At 29.7% G+C, this 17,754-nt stretch overlaps 1 protein-coding gene across 5 annotated transcripts; it reads left to right on the top strand.

The window, feature by feature from the left end:
- The first annotated feature begins 46 nt into the window (after positions 1-46).
- LOC126743257 (sialin-like) lies at positions 47-15,520 on the top strand. 5 transcript variants are annotated; one of them, XM_050450256.1, is made up of 11 exons: positions 47-372; positions 437-710; positions 5,719-5,894; positions 5,995-6,267; positions 6,320-6,619; positions 7,212-7,477; positions 8,986-9,039; positions 9,096-9,140; positions 10,571-10,624; positions 10,681-10,725; positions 15,288-15,520. In XM_050450256.1, exons 1-11 carry the CDS (start codon positions 135-137, stop codon positions 15,291-15,293), a joined length of 1,731 nt encoding a protein of 576 aa, XP_050306213.1. In that variant the 5' UTR covers positions 47-134; the 3' UTR covers positions 15,294-15,520. The 5 variants fall into 5 exon arrangements, with proteins under 5 accessions (XP_050306213.1, XP_050306211.1, XP_050306216.1 ...); XM_050450254.1 differs by lacking the exon at positions 15,288-15,520 and adding an exon at positions 11,147-11,252; XM_050450259.1 differs by lacking the exons at positions 10,571-10,624; positions 10,681-10,725.
- The last annotated feature ends 2,234 nt before the right edge of the window (positions 15,521-17,754 follow it).

Raw genomic sequence — 17,754 nt, forward strand, 5'->3', positions numbered from 1 at the left:
CCGAGTTAAATCCATGAACGCGGTGCAGTAAGTGCCAAATGCCAATATTGACATTTTAATAAATATTCTAAGTAATTGAATGCACGGAAAATTGTTTTTACTAATTTTATAACTTAATTTTCTTCTAAATAATAATGCGTTTTTCTTGTAAAAGAGTTCCTGTTCGTTTCTGGGTAATAGCTTTATTGGCCCTAGCTAGATTTTCATTTATGTCTATGACACTCGGTTTCCAAGCAAGCTGGACTATGTTTACCGAAGAAAAAATTACCATAAGATATTGGCCATTTTGCAAGTTATCAGAGGAGGAGAGGCAATTTAAAACTGACTTAAAGTCTTTTGGTATTTGGTTTAATATTACGAATCCAGATTGTGGTACGTATTTGTTGTCGTTTTTGTAAAATATCACCGATGTATACTTTCCATTATCTATTTATAGGACCTAGATATAAATGGAAAGGATCCCACAAAGCAATCATTGATAACGTACAGTTATTTGGCCAAATGGTAGGATCTATACCTAGTGGTATTTTTGTTAGCAGCGTCGGTTACCCGCTTTACTTATTGATATACTGCAGCATAGTATTATCGATACTAAATGCTTTAAGAGGAACATTTGTTGCACTGCAGTGGGAATTACTGCTTGTAAATGAATTTTTTTTAGGGGTGCATTTAGGAGCAAGTTATCCCGCTATAGGTCAATGGACAGCAAGGTAAAATAATATTTTCAATTATATATACTAGGGGGTGGTTACGATTTTTAACGCTGATATTTGGTACCTATAACGTGAGACATTATCCAGAAAATAAATATTAAGTTTTTGTATTTTGGCACTACTAAGTTGTCGAAAACTATATCATTATGTACCAAGTAAAAATCATTAAGACTTCGTATTGCAACTGATGCGATCACTGATAAAACACATACTTTTATTTCGTCTTAAATCTCAGTATACTTATCATTTTAGTATAGCCATTTTAGTATTTTCACATAGGGGCTACAATGTAAATGGAATAGGGGTGAGTTGCACTTCGAAGCAAGCAACTTCGAAACTCCTATTTTGCAATGAGCTTTTTGTACATCATTGGAAACAAACCATCTTACTAATTGAATTCTGGATTAATAGTTATACTGAGCAAGGAATAAAGGAATCACACTGGAGGGTCAATTGGTATTCAAAACATTCAATCAAAAGGTTTTAAAAATTGGATTGCAGTGTCTTCTAATTATAGTTATTCTTAACAAGATTTAAAAACATACTTCTGACAAATGTCTTATCATATTTCTAAACATATATTTGTGTGAAATACAATGAAGAGTTATGTACGAGAGAAGAAAGAAGTTAGGTATAACTAATACAACTTTTCAAAAAAACACATGAAAACCAGCAAATAGACCGAGTTAATACTGGATATTAATAACGATATTTAATTTTGCAATATTCTGGACCTAGAAGAAAGTAAAAATGATAAAAACATTGATGGATAACATATAGCAGCTCAACCTGAGAAAACCTTTGGATGCACAGTTAGCACTCTTCTAATGATTAGTCTAGTAAATTATAGTCTTAGTGGATTTTTATATTTTTCAGTCTCTTTATGAATTAGATAGTGCGCTATTTATATTTTAAAAAAACGAAAGTAGAAAAGTCTATTGCTTTCAAGCGACTCCTGAAATTTTATTACCTTGTAGTTATTTATAATAGCAGTATTAATATGTAATAAGGAATGAGGTAAATCAATTTTCCTTACGTCAATATTAATCATTTTTATTATGAACTCTATTGATAGGCACTTACTCTAAGAAAATCATAACAATTTCATTTAGCAAGAGTACTGAAACTTTGTTAATTCAGCAATAGTATAGTCCTTATTATAGCTTATTAACAAAAATCACGTTAATGATACTCAAAAACCGATTATTCTTCTGTCTAGATATCTCGATCTTACTGAATACTTGCATTCTTATGTAGGCAATAGGTAAAAGGCAATAATTACTAAGATTGCCTGCACTAAGAGTAACTACTGATTATACTTATCACATTATATACTCTTTGTGTGCTTTATATTTGTTTTATTAAAAATATTTTCGACTAAAAAATATGTTAACATATATTTCCTACACCTAATATATCAATAATAAAATCGACACTTCATCATCTAGACTGTATTAAATAATAGACAATTATATAGATGTCACTACAACTGTAAATTTTTTCTAGTCTCTTGGTAAATTTAGCAGTAAGATATTTGTTGATAGTATTAGGCTAGAAATAATATGCAGAGCATGCAGCTACGAAGACGAATATTATATTATTATATTGAAAGAAATTAACACAGATAAAAAACCACTAACGGAATACTGCCTACTGAGAAACTGAAAGATGAATTATTTAACATCCTGTCAATATAAGTGAAGTTTTTGATAATCCTTTAGCCTTTATTGAAGAATCAAAGATCAATTAAAAAACAAAATAGCTATGGAAAAAATTACAAAAAAAATCTTAATTATGAAACTTTAGTTATAATTATTGGAGTAGCTTAAGAACTTGTTGATATAATAAAATCAAGTTTGTAATAATATAATCAATTCTCCGATATCCAGAACCAAGCCTTTCGATAAAATATTAACTTGCACGATGAATTATACTAGTAAATACTAATGAAGTAAGTAAGTACTACTAAATTGATTATTGATAGATTACCACTAGTTGATTTATTAATTAATATCATTGATCACTCTTTATTAACTATCTCCTCTCATGTTGCCCAAGACCATTCAAATGCTAAAGATTAGCAATATTTTGCAATATCTGATATCTCAGTGACAACTAAGCCTACATTAATACAGGGTGACCGACGGGAATCTGACGTTTTTGAAATGAACAGTACACAGGTATTTTGCCCGGAATATTTTATTTTAATACACAAAATTGTTTGTAATGACATGCCATTTGAAGATAAATATCACTTGTGAAAAATTACGTCAGATAAGTGGTGTCCATCCTCCTAAATGCAGTTTTCCAACCTTTGCCAAAAATCGGCCATGACACGAGTCATCAATTTTAGCTACTTCTTCCCTGATTGCCTCTTTCAGCTCTGCCAATGTGCGGGGTCTGTGAGAATATACACGTGATTTGAGATACCACCACAGAAAAAAGTCACAAGTGCTCATGTCAGGTAACCTCGGAGGCCACGAGATATTGCCAAAACGGAAAATTAAACTTTCTGGGAAGATGCTTCGAAGCACTTGCATGAAAACACGAACAATGTGTATGGTGGCACCGTCCGCTTGGAAAAATATATTTTTCAAATCAAGTTGTAGCCTGCGCAGTTCGGGACGTAAGAAAGTGTTCAGCATGTGGGAGTAACATTCGGCATTCACTGTAACAGTTAAACCATTCTCGTTCTCGAAAAAATAAGGACCAACGATGCCGAATGGAGTAGTTGCGCACCAAACCGTTACACGCTCTGAATGTAGAGGCTTTTCGTGCACGATACGGAGATTCTCAGCGGCCCAGTACCGTAAATTCTGCCTATTAACATCCCCATCCAAATGAAAATGCGCCTCGTCTTTCATAATAATGACTGTATTCTTATTGTCTTCCAAAAGCATTTGCATTCGAAGAACAAACTCCTGCCGCTGCAATTATGGGTCAGTAAATAAAATACGACTATAAAAAGCATAGCATTTACTATCAAAATGTCTCAGGTAATTAAGATATTTTAAAAAATAAGATACGAAGAATACGAAGAAAATAAGATATGTTTCTACTCCATGTGAATATCATTTCTACTCAAGAACCAGAAAAGTGTTTGGAGCAAAGTCAATAATTGGTGACATTTTTAGTCGGACTTACGTGACAGACAAGATTTTTGTAATGATGGATTCAATGGAAATTAAAAAAGTCGATGGTTTCTGTGACTGTCTGGGCAATTCCTATTATACAAACTAGTGCATAAAAGATATTTGCATGAATATCTTAACCGATTTACGACCAAGGATAAAAATAAAACTTAAAATTTTTAAATTATATATTTTAATTATGAAAACACATTACAGAAACACATATGTGAAATCAAAAAAGAAATAAATCTGCCTATAGTGTTAAGTGATATTGCCGAAAACAGTTAGCGTGTAAATAAATAGTGCAACGCTCACAAATATAAATTGTTTGACTTCTACATACATGACATCTGCTTCGGGAGTCAGTCCTACTGATTACATGTCCAGAGTGATCAACCCTTATTTCACTGGGTAGTTCTAATGGAAGTGGTCTAGCGACAGAGTTCTTTGTTTTTAATAAGCGTACGGCGATAAATGATTTAAAATTCAGTTGTGACATTTTATTGTGTGTTGTAGAGTTTCCAGGAATTGACAAGAGTACTGTCTATTATATTTTTAAATAGTGGCCACTACCATTTCTTACCCATCACACCGATTCTATAATTTGCCACGCCATTATCATGCAAATCTACTCCTCCCATGTATTTATTATATCTTGAAATTACAGTTGGTTGTGGGATTGACACTTCTTTCTTCGATTTTCTATTATATCTTTTAGCAGAAGTAAGAGGTTCTACATGATAATGGGTACTAATTGCTAGACTTGTCTAGACACACTTGTGACAGGCAATTTCAGTTATTCGGCCGGTGCTGCGAGAACGCAACAGCATAATTTATGACCTAATTAGGAAAACCCTGGTTCAACTAGGTTCGGGTTTTCAATTTTATGGTGTAGTTTGGAATGTAGTTAGTGTTAAGAAAATACGAAACTTTGAAAATAAAAACATTAAATAGGAGTATATGATTTTTAAAAATGTGTGGCCATATATAAGAAAAAATCCAGTTTGTTAAAAAATTCGTACATAAAAGCAGATGAAAAAAATGGTTTAAATTTAATTCTGTCACTTTTGTTCAATCTTGCGTCAATGGTACCAGCCCATATTTTAGACAAAAAAAACAAAAAAACGATTATTTTTTTGTAAAAATAATGCTTTGTTGCGTATACGCATCACTGGCCATAAATAGGTTAATCTAGATGAAGACAAGGAAAAGGAAATACTTGATATTTTCCCAGTGAAGGTACAAGATTATAACTGAATTGTAAAAAAAAAGTTAAATTGAGAACAGTGACATAGATATGTCCAAAATAGAATTAAATCTATAATTATATCCTGGAAAATGATAATACATCCAAGATGCACCTAAACATTATTAGAAAACACTTAGGTATTTCATAATTGAAATTTACCTGTCTCCTGCTCTATGTAGTTGCACGATGTTGACACGTTTGTGTTGTGTATGTTGTTTGTTCAATACTACAAAAATCTTTAAAATTACTTAAAAACTTTAAATTGGAAGAAAATCATGATGCTTGGCTTGTTTTTTACCCAAAGAGAACTTAAAAAAGACAATTATCAAATACGACAGTTAAAATGTGATTAACGTCACTATTGTCATATTTGATGTACGTCAAAAATTAGACAATCAAAATCAATCGGCCATCTTGGGTGGCAGACTATTCCGCCCCGCCACATTCAACCTTCATACCCTCATACCTTCATATTAATGGCTATTAATTCGACTCCCTACTCCTCTTACTGGCAGAGTACTAGCCTGATTATAACATATATCAGTAGTTTATCTACCGATTCTAGTTTACTTGTACAAAATATAACTTTTTAAGACTTTTTTATTAAATTAAAATTATACCGCAGATGGGCTCCCACAAATGAACGTGCGATTTTCGAAGCGACTCATCTGGGTAATGCTATTGGCTCTACCATGATGAAAAAAATGTCACATTATCTAGGACCACATATCGGATATCGAGGACTTTATTATTACAATTCAGGATTAACGCTTATTCTTGCTATATTATGTTTTCTCGTAGGTAAATCTTTTGAAACCTTCCTATTTTGTTTTTTTGTTTTTAAAAGACAAGAAGTTGTTTAAATAAATAAAATAATGGCTATGGGTATTTTTTATTTTAGGAGGGGATGACCCAGAAACTCATAGATGGATAAGCAATGAAGAATTACACTTAATTAAACTTTCCCAAAGGCAAAAAGTGACGCGCACTAAATGTTATCCACCATTTAAACATATTTTAACTTCAGCGGCATTTTGGTCTCTTAACATTTTATACTTTGGAATGATGGTTGCTAACATGTACTTTTTTTCGCGTGTATTTTATCAATTCTTATACGAATTTGTTGGAATTAATAAAGAAACTTTGGACTTGGTTAACCTTCTTCCATATGCTAGTAAGTTTTACAAATCAGCTTATAAACGATTTTTATCTAGATCATATTATAGGTTGCGTATTTGGAAATATTATATCGGCCGGCTTAGATAGATTCCTAAGATCCAGAAACATCACAAGCGAAAAAATTATAGGTCAAATATTTACTGTTGTATCACACATACTGAGTGGAGTTATTATTATTATAATTGGAGTGGCATATTGTAATGTTATATATATTATTGCCTTGATAACTATTGGCTATGCCTGTACCGGTGCTTCAGTGGTCAGCTGCTATCGAAATTATCTGGATATTGCTCCGAATTTCGCAGGATTTATGTATGGAATTATGCACTTTTTTGGTGTTACCACAAGCAAGTACTTAATAATTATTTTTATTAGCACTTTTAGTTTTTTTCCGAAAGTGACATAGTTTTTCGTTTCTTATTTTCGAATATATATTCGTGATGCAATATTTTTTAGGTAACAGAATTCGAAATTTGAAAAAAAAAATTTTAAAATGGCCAGTCGTTTAAATTTAGAAGAACAGCTTAAAAAGTAGGAGACAAGTATTTTACTATAATGATTAACTATTTCGACCACAACAATAGTACGTTTCTCAAACAATCAACTTCATTTTTTGATAAGTGCTTTTTTCCTAGAATATTACTAAAAATTTAGCATAGAGTGCGTCATTTTATTTTCTACGAGATTGCATATACACTTTTTTTACTTTGTAATATTAAACAAAAGGTCTATAGCACTACATATTGAAATGCTATAAAATAAATAAATGGAGAATTTCTTAAATTAATCTAAAGAAGAAATAATTTTGTATCTGAGTAAACTTGGCTAGTATATACTTATATTTTTAGCATTTAATAATATAACAGAATAAGAAAATGCATGTTACTTTCTGGAAAATGCTAGTTATTTACATTAGTTATTCACATTATCGTTTTTTAGGACTAATAGTTCCCAGATTTATGAATTATGTCTTTATGTTTAATCGGGGTGTGCTCGGATGGTCCATAATTTTTCTTTTGGGTGGTGGATGTGTTGCGGGAACTGGCATTATATACCTTTTTTTTGGAACTACAACATGTCAATGGTGGAATTTGAAGCTAGCTGATCAGTTTAGTGTATATAAGAAAAGAGGATCGACCGAAGAAGAATCTGAAGATAATCCTTCTCAAAAAAGTAAAGGGGTTCAAAAAGATGAAGCCGATAGGGTAAGTTAACAAGATGTCTCATAAGCTAGAGACCCAAGGGAGTCATAGGGGAGACCGTATTCTAATAAGAAAGTTTCTATAACATTAATAGCTAGGCAATAATCGAGATCGTAAAAAATATAAGTCTAAATATTTCGGGTGTTAAAAAATTAAGGGTTGTAAGTGATCGAAAAGTTGATGGATTTAGGACAAGAGCACGCTTCTATTCTACGCTATCAATAATAAAAGATAATAGTTATATTGCACATATAATGCAATAATAATAGTAATAATAATGATAACAATAATTTGTTGTCATTGTTGGAATCGCACTGACCTTACAGACCAACGAGTAAGTAAGAATAGGCCTGACCTAACAATATTCGCTACAATATCTAGGAATACAACCCTTATTGATGTAGCTATTCCTAATAATAACAACCTAAGAGCGAAATATATCACCGAAATATACCAGCGAACCATACCGTGTATGCGCACATGAAGCGGTAGCCCCGTGATTAATTCCAAAAAAATTACAAGATTTATTGAAAGATATAGATATTTTGCAAAGAAATTAGTGAATAATGCAAAAGTCTCAGACATCATCGTTAGATCATTTTTGTATTAATAACACCAACAACAGTCTTGCCATTGGGCCGACTACCATTAAAAAACCCGATTGTAAATTTGACTCTTTACAAAAAAAATTAATACTAATAATACTAAAATTCAGCAAGAAAGTAAATCGCTATTCTATATATTGTATTAGACAGTAAAAGTATGTGTGTAACAGCTAAAGCCGAATATATATTTCTGGTTTCAAAGTATGAAATTGAGAAAATTATAGAGCAAAAAATTTTAGCGGCATATCACAACCAATGACCAAATAATTATTCCAGATAGAGATACGATTTCCAATCAATTTTAAATTCATCAGAACCCCATTTTCACTGTCAGACTGCGACATTCGGAGAGACAGTAAATGTTTTTTTATTAAAACCAGAAATTTCAAGTTGTGTATACATATAAATGTGTTGGATTTTTAGGTTGATAAAATAATGGTGCTTTATATTAAATTCATTATTTACCTTAAAGCCAGGCTAGGTTTTTCTTTTGGACTTGACGCCTGTAGTAAGTATGATTGGTAATATGATCTGCTACTCGCACATACTTCAAAACTAATTGAAATAGTGCCTTGGATAGCTCCAAATAATCACAAAATTTGTAGTTATTTCCAAAAAGTCTTTTTTTTCTATGGTTAATTGATACCCTACCCGTACCCTACGGTACGGAAAGTTAAAAAAAAATCGTAATAGCTTCGTAAATGCGACAAAAACAGACTAGAAAAATAAGAAATACACTTCACCCAAGTCTTAAAAACAAATAAAAAAATCCAAACTTTTTAAGTTCGACATTATTTTTAATAAAACTTCTACCTATTAGTTAATTTATAATAGATATATCGCTTAGATGATAATGAATATTTGCATGTAAGGATAAAATTTGAATTTACACAATTGTTTTTCTAGGCGCCAGAAAGTACGAGCTCCAAGCCAAGCACTAAAGAAGTTAATACGCAATCAGTAAGTCAGTCGACTATTTTAGTCAATATTTTCTAAAATTCTATTTACATTTTTAGCCACCTAGTACTGAAAAAGTACCAAAGAGAAGCTTTTGGGGACGGGTAAGAGAATCCTTAATAAGAAAATAATATTATAAATATGAAACGTTATTTTTTACTACTTGCTCCCTATATCTATTTTTTAATAAAAATGGAAACGGTTAAACATCAAAATGCTTCTCTATAAGTAAGTTATTAAGGTCAAACTGTTGAATAGATTATGAATCTACTTTGAGGCGACTAACAAGGAGAGCATAAAAGGGTTGCAAATTTTCCAATATACATTACTCAGGCACTTTTTATTTTCATATTAGCGATTTACACGTTGAACTGACAATCGATACCATATAGTAGTTCCTAACATGATTGCACAAAAGTTCAAAAATTTTGGTTTTACTTATGTTACACTGGTTTCTTCCTGGCTAGCAACAACAGCACTGGTTTTCTAAATGTTGTTCTGTCGAGATTTTACGGTCTATCTTTTTAGGTCGCATCCATTTAAATATAATAAATGTAGAATGCGCATAGAATACTGCGCATCCAATTTTAGGCGAAAACACAGGGCGCTGCTATTTGTATGGTCTCTGATTAGCTGTTTTTGGCAATTAATTTTGTTTTGTATCTAGAGCATATTATTTTTTTAAATATTTATATGGAACAGGATTCATACCCCAAGTGAGGTTTCATATACGTCATGTAAACTAATATGAATGTAATAAATAATAGTTCCTATTTTCTTTAAGTTTTAAATAAAAAACTGTCGTGTTTAAATTTTGATAAACTAGAAGATAGTGACAGATGTCTTTATTTCATCTACCCATTTCAGTTAGCACAGTAGAGAAAATCCTTAATAATAGCTGTAATCACCAAAAATAGACAAATTATTATATATAATCTTAAAATGTAAAATTATTATATTTAATTCATAAATAATGAGCATATAAAATTATGCTTTTAAACTTATACTTTTAACAATAATAATAATTGTTGAATAGCTTAATTTTGATTAATCAAACTTTCCATCAATAACTTTACCTCTACTCATTTTTACAGATTACACTAATGTTAATGCTCCAAACATGCATCTGTAATTTAATTTAAGTCCTAATGAATAAAACCCTTGTTCATGCGTAAATAGTTTTTTTTATTATCAAGATGTTTTTGCCACCATATCAATTATTATTCGAAGTGTTAACATTTAAGATCTGTCTTTTTTTCTATGGTTAATTGATACCCTACCCGTACCCTACGGTACGGAAAGTTAAAAAAAATCGTAATAGCTTCGTAAATGCGACAAAAACAGACTAGAAAAATAAGAAATACACTTCACCCAAGTCTTAAAAACAAATAAAAAAATCCAAACTTTTTAAGTTCGACATTATTTTTAATAAAACTTCTACCTATTAGTTAATTTATAATAGATATATCGCTTAGATGATAATGAATATTTGCATGTAAGGATAAAATTTGAATTTACACAATTGTTTTTCTAGGCGCCAGAAAGTACGAGCTCCAAGCCAAGCACTAAAGAAGTCAATACGCAATCAGTAAGTCAGTCGACCATTGCAGTCAATATTTTCTAAAATTCTATTTACATTTTTAGCCACCTAGTACTGAAAAAGTACCAAAGAGAAGCTTTTGGGGACGGGTAAGAGAATCCTTAATATAAAAATAAAATTATAAATATGAAACGTTATTTTTTACTACTTGCTCCCTATATCTGTTTTTTAATAAAAATGGAAACTGTTAAACATCAAAATGCTTCTCTATAAGCAAGTTATTAAGGCCAAACTGTTGAATAGATTGTGAATCTACTTTGAGGCGACTAACAAGGAGAGCCTAAAAGGGCTGCAAATTTTCCAATATAAATTACTCAGGCACTTTTTATTTTCATGTTAGCGATTTACACGTCGAACTGCTAATCGATACCATACAGTAGTTCCTAACACGATCGCACAAAAGTTCAAAAATTTAGGTTTTACTTATGTTACACTGGTTTCTTCCTGGCTAGCAACAACAGCACTTTTCTAAATGTTGTTCTGTCGAGATTTTACGGTCTATCTTTTTAGGTCGCATCCATTTAAATATAATAAATGTAGAATGCGCATAGAATACTGCGCATCCAATTTTAGGCGAAAACACAGGGCGCTGCTATTTGTATGGTCTCTGATTAGCTGTTTTTGGCAATTAATTTTGTTTTGTATCTAGAGCATATTATTTTTTTAAATATTTATATGGAACAGGATTCATACCCCAAGTGAGGTTTCATATACGTCATGTAAACTAATATGAATGTAATAAATAATAGTTCCTATTTTCTTTAAGTTTTAAATAAAAAACTGTCGTGTTTAAATTTTGATAAACTAGAAGATAGTGACAGATGTCTTTATTTCATCTACCCATTTCAGTTAGCACAGTAGAGAAAATCCTTAATAATAGCTGTAATCACCAAAAATAGACAAATTATTATATATAATCTTAAAATGTAAAATTATTATATTTTATTCATAAATAATGAGCATATAAAATTATGCTTTTAAACTTATACTTTTAACAATAATAATAATTGTTGAATAGCTTAATTTTGATTAATCAAACTTTCCATCAATAACTTTACCTCTACTCATTTTTACAGATTACACTAATGTTAATGCTCCAAACATGCATCTGTAATTTAATTTAAGTCCTAATGAATAAAACCCTTGTTCATGCGTAAATAGTTTTTTTTATTATCAAGATGTTTTTGCCACCATATCAATTATTATTCGAACTGTTAACATTTAAGATCTGTCTTAGAGGTAATACTTAGGTAATGTTTATAACATATTAATACGAGTTACTTTTTGGTACTGTGAAAGGTTACTAAATTCACTTTTTACTAATTGTGCCAACTAAATTGGAATAGATGTGATAATTAAAACTTATTATTTACATCCCTGTCTATATGTGAATTTCTAAAAACATCCTTATATTTAGCATATTTAAGAAAAGTTTTAACTATTCCATTTTTTAATAAAGTAGTTAAGATATGAAGATATAGTATACTTTATCATATAGTTTTAAATAAAAAAATAAAGCCCTTAGACAACAAAATGCTTCTCTATAAGCGAGTTATCACGCTTAAACTGTTATATAGATTGTCGATTTACTTGGCGGTTAGCAAGCAAATCATAAAAAGGTTGCAAAATTTTGGAAAATAAAACTACCTATAAATGAATGCACTTTTTATGCAAACAGCCTTTAGATTTCTTTAATTACATTTAATAATAATTAGCATTTAATAACCTATAACTAATCTTGAATTTCTATCCGGCCCCATCTTATATCCGAAAGATTGTAATTGCTTTTGTTTGGTCGTAGTTATTTTGTTTTCTTTTGTAAAAATATTTAGGCCCTTTTACCTGTTTTTGATTTTTCTTGTGTTACTTTTTAGGAAGTTAATGGTATTTGGGGGTACTTAATTCATCACTTCGACTATTAACTTTTCTGGTTTTAATTCCATAAGGTTTGATTAATATTTCTATTTATTTTCCTGAAGTTGATGTCATCTCTCTTTAGTTCTCGAATTTCTTCCGTGAAAGACCTACTTCTAATTTTATCTCTATAAAATGTTGTAGTCCTTTCTACCAGTATTTCTTTTAGTGACCTTGTTTGTGTTTTAATGTGTACTTCCTGTGATTTTTGGTACTATTCTTAATGTTTTCTATTAATCCTATAAATTTTATTCTTATATGCTCATACTGGAAAGATATATCCTAGTAGGAGTCTGATGTATGCTTTTGCTACCCTTACTTATATTTTTTGCTCCAGTCTTGATTGCCATAACGGGATAACTAGTTGCATTTTCTTTATATTGAGTTTTAATTTTCACTTCCGGCAATATTGGTTTATTTTTTCTACATATTGCTGTATTCTTAGTGTTGTTATATCTTGGTTTTTAAAGCTTGAAAAGATCGCTATGTCATCTGAAAATATGGCAATCTGTAAATTCTGGTTTGTTGGTATATCACTTATGAAGAAGTTAAATATTATATCGTTATATAAATCTTAGTTTAATTTCTTCGTTTAGGTTGTTAAGTAGAGTTAGGTCTTCTAGGGCTTTATTTCTCTGGTATTTTCTTCTTTGTTTGATAATATTTTGGAGTTCTCCTTCCTATTTTTGTATCCTAGGATATATTTCTGCTTTTGTAATTATTTTAGTGAAATTTTTGTCTGCCTTTTTAATTTCGTCTTCGTTGTTTAGTTCTCTATTTATTGTTAGATTCTCAATTATTTCCTTCTTAAATTTGCCTCAGTTTATTTTGTGATATTTAGTTGGCTGAATTGGCCTTAGCAGTTTTATTTTGGTGTATTTTGGTTACCAACATTTCCCCAAATAGATGGATTGGAACGGGGGGTTTTATTGAATGGCCAGCAAGGTCGCCAGATTTAACTCCTTTGGATTTTTATCTAGGGGGTTATCTAAAATCTAGAGTTTAATTTGATAAGCCTGAAAGTTTAGAAGAATTAAAAAATAGAATTAAAGCCGTAATATAACAAATCCGACCACAAACAATAAGTAAAGCATTACAAGATTTTGAATATCGACTTGGTTACTGTAAGGAAGTAAATGGTCAACAATTTGAACATTTATTTTAATTTTTTGTTTTGTTTTTTTTGTATTAACTGGTCCAAAAATTCATGGTTATTTATACAAAATTTAATCGCATTTTTCTTAATAAATATTGAGGTTAGGTATAGAACATGGTATATAAAATTTACTTTAAATTTTATAAAGAATTAAAAAATAAAATAAAAAATAGGTGTTTTTTTTAAATATTTTTAATTAAATTGATAGTCGTAGCTCATTTTTGGTTCACCCTGTATTCATGAATTCATTATTAAAAAAATGGCGACAAAAAATAAAAATCGACGTCTCCGAGCGTTTTTTTTTTCGAACACACCCCTGAATTTTAAATAAATTTGTTCCAACTTGCACGTTTTCACTTTATATAATATAGATATGAAAATATAATAATTTAACCTTCACCTACTGAAATATAATATATTTTATATTATGTAATGACCATTATTATTTGTTATTTATGTGTCTTATTTCCACTAAACTAGTTATATATTATTATACCATTTTTAGTTAGCCATGTTCTTAATTTTATTTAAAACTTTATTGTACGGTAAAGTGCTAAAGCCAAACTTTAAAAAGCTTATTTAAGAGCAATTTTTTATTGCATGATAGCTTGTAAATAATATCGCTAATAATAAACACCAAATATAATCAATAAATCGACATTTGACATCACAAAAAAATAGTTTATTTGATTAATTGATGGCAATTTAATGGGTTTAATTAGTCATATCTCGCTGTCAAAAATTTGAATAAAAAAATGCGACCTTAATTGCCAATTACTGGGCTAGGAGTTGATGTATTACTGTATTGGGTCAAATGTCGGGTCATTATTTTCATGAACATGTTTTTAATACGAATGAGTGTATGCAGACATTATTTAAAAATAATAAATAAAAATTCTACTACGGTTTTGTCGTTTGTGGGTTAAGCGCCTCATGTCTGTTATTTTGTGTTAATTAAAAAAAATATTTCAGTATAGATGGGTATTGTAGACCGATAGGTTTTATTATTTTAATGTCAAAAAAATACAAGGTGTAAGAGAAGGTATTTAACATTTACTGTTTGAATTTCTGAAGCATCGAAAAATATGACTACGACTATATTTAAAATATAAAAAAAATAAAACTTCTATATTACTTATCTCTTTTTAAAAGAATTGAAATTTAAAAAAATATATCTTCACTGCCCAACTAATATTTTAAGGGATCTAAAAATATTATCTTAAACATATAAAAAAGCAAATTATATTTAAAAAATATTCAAGAAAAAAAATCAAATCATTGAAATTCGAAAAAGGTTAAATAATAATATAGATAGGAATCAGGCAGTATTTATAGTAGAAGTTAGGATTTAATTACTATGTAAAAAAGTGAGTTTTGTTAAGATGTATCCAGATTAATCCTTCTTATTTTATTTATTTATCTTTTTCGTTTTGTTCTACTTCTTCCTCTTCTGCTTTTTTTTTTATAGTTTTTCCATTTCACTTTCACACTTGAAGGCTACAAGGCTACCATCTAGGAAAGTCTATATCTTTTTTAGTGAGTAAATATTTTTAGAAAATAATTATTTAAACTTAATTTTAGAGCTGAAAAACCCGAAAGATGAACAAAATCCTACTCAAAAGATATTGAAAATTCACTGAAGACTATAAAGACCTGCCCTGCATATAGAAACCCTAAATGAATTTTGGCATAGTGTTTAAGATACTAGTAGTGTTAAAGACCATAAAAGAATATTCTATTATAAACTACCAAACAACACTGTTCTTAACGTTTACTTAAATAAATTGTACGAAAAAAAATAATACTTTTATTTATCTTATTGTTGTTTAATTTATATTGTATTGACTCGCAGGAAATTATATATTATATTATTGCAGAAAAATGAAAAAAATAATTAAAGAAATAATATTTGTAGTTTTAACAGAAGATGAGTATTCTATAGTAATCAAATAAAAAAAATGGAATACCTTGTATTAAACATTATTTTCAATATGCAGATCTAATCGAATTTTTTTTTAATGCGTCGAGAAATATGTGAGGTGGAAGCCCGTTCCACAAAGAAGATGTTCTTCAGATGAATGAGTCCCGATATAGCGACGTCCTTGGGGTAGGCAGGTGGACTCGATGTTGATGAGCCGCAACTGCTAGACGCGTCCTTCTTGCCGAAATCAGGCCTGCTAGCTCAGAGGAGTACTTACCGTGATAATAACGGTAGAATGAACAGCCACCTTTCTCCTGTGCTCCAGACTATCCAGACTCTTTGTCAGTTCTGGTTTGTCGATAAGACGAATAGCTTTCTTCTGTATAGAATCCAGCAGGTTTAAACTATGCTTGGGTGCAGAGCTCCAGACATGCGAGCAATACTCGAGAGAAGGGCGTATTTGAGCCTTATAAAGAGTCAGTAGCTGTTCTGGTGTATACAGTTTTTTCATTTTGAAAAGCACTCCCGAGTTTTTTGGAATTCTTATACAGGCTGTTACAAAATTTGGTGCAAATATTTTAAGAGCATATCGTTGGAGTTAAAATAAGACTTTTTTTTCCTATAAACATGGTGTTCTAAAATATATTCCCTCAGAACAGCCCACACAAATTGCGTGAAGGAAATCGATTATTTGGAATCGTAACTACAATTATTTATCAATTCATTTCTGAAAATTTAGACGTCTTCGATTTTTGGTTGCTCTTTTTATTTTTCTTCCCAAAAATGGTGTAAATCTAATTTAAGGATAGCCCATATCTTATGTTTCCTATGAAAAATTTAAAAATCTAGCAACACTATCTATTTGGCCCTAAAAAATATATTTTTTTTATCTTTTGCATTTTTTCGATATAATTAAGCGTTTTCGAGAAAATCGCTGATAAACGAAAGGGAGTATTATTAAACCCGATTAATCTATTTAATTAGAAAAAAAATTAAGTGGGCTGTGACTGTTTTATTTTTTGTCAAATCAAGTGAATTTTATCCAAAAATGCAAAAAACAATAATTTAAGATTTTTTTACATTTTTATATTTTTTATTGGAAACATAAGATATGAGCCATCAATCAGCCTTCCTAAATCCTTTCCTAAAATTGCGTTTACACCATTTTTGGGACGGAAAATATTAAGAGAACCCAAAACAATTAGGACTTTCCAAAAGATTTGACGTCAGTACAGTCAGTGTTTCAAATAATCGTTTTTCTTCAAGAAAATAAGTCTTATTTTAACTCCAATAATACGCTCTTAAAATATTTGTACCGAATTTTGTAACACCCTGTTTATTGAAAACTGTATTTTTTTAATTAATTTATTGCATTCCATCAATATTTTTAGTTTTTATGTTGTTCATTTTAAATCAAAATAAAATGCTATTTGGTGAAATAAAATTTAATTTGTTATTTAGTAAAATTTATATTTTGTTAAGGTTTCAATCTCTATGATCATCGTTAAAATAAAGCAATTTTAACTAACAGTCATTGGAAAAATTTTGATAAAAAATGTAGGTGCTTATTAGTACATTTTTAATGTAATTGAGTATTTATATTTAGAGTCCTTTATGCTCTTGGTCGAAAGATTAACAAAATATAGCAATACAGAAAAACTTAATACATACTGAAGTTACGAAAAAGTTCTCACAATAATATTTTTGCCAATTCTACCCAAATTACACTAGTAGCTTAATAAACTGAGTTACTAAGATCATGTGTGGGATCAAAAGCGTTTAGCTATTCTTTAAGCAAAAGAGAAAATCTAAAGAGGCCAACATTTTAAAAAAGTATTTTAAAGGCAGTTAAATTAATTATTATTAAAAATTACTACAAATAAAACATTTTTCTTTAAATTTTCATTTTATAAAGGAGAATGCAAATAATCTTTTTAAATAAAAGAATAAAATTTGACGTGCTTTTAAATTTAGAAACTTTTATGATGTTAAATAAATCTAAATGTTGGAATTGTAATTTAATATTTTCTGAATATCAAAAGAATTTGTGTTAGTCTTGAAATGATTTTTTGATTGAACAAAATTGACTTTTTTATATTTACAAACAATTTATTACTTTCCACAGAA

The sequence above is a fragment of the Anthonomus grandis genome, chromosome 12, assembly GCF_022605725.1.
Source record: "Anthonomus grandis grandis chromosome 12, icAntGran1.3, whole genome shotgun sequence".
NCBI lineage: Eukaryota > Metazoa > Arthropoda > Insecta > Coleoptera > Curculionidae > Anthonomus > Anthonomus grandis.

Bases quoted from the DNA above. Each gene is read 5' to 3' on its own strand.
- LOC126743257 (XM_050450254.1), top strand. From the start codon at position 135: ATGCGTTTTTCTTGTAAAAGAGTTCCTGTTCGTTTCTGGGTAATAGCT. The intron at 373-436 runs GTACGTATTTGT...ATCTATTTATAG, and splicing joins TATTACGAATCCAGATTGTG to GACCTAGATATAAATGGAAA. The intron at 6,268-6,319 runs GTAAGTTTTACA...ATCATATTATAG, and splicing joins TAACCTTCTTCCATATGCTA to GTTGCGTATTTGGAAATATT.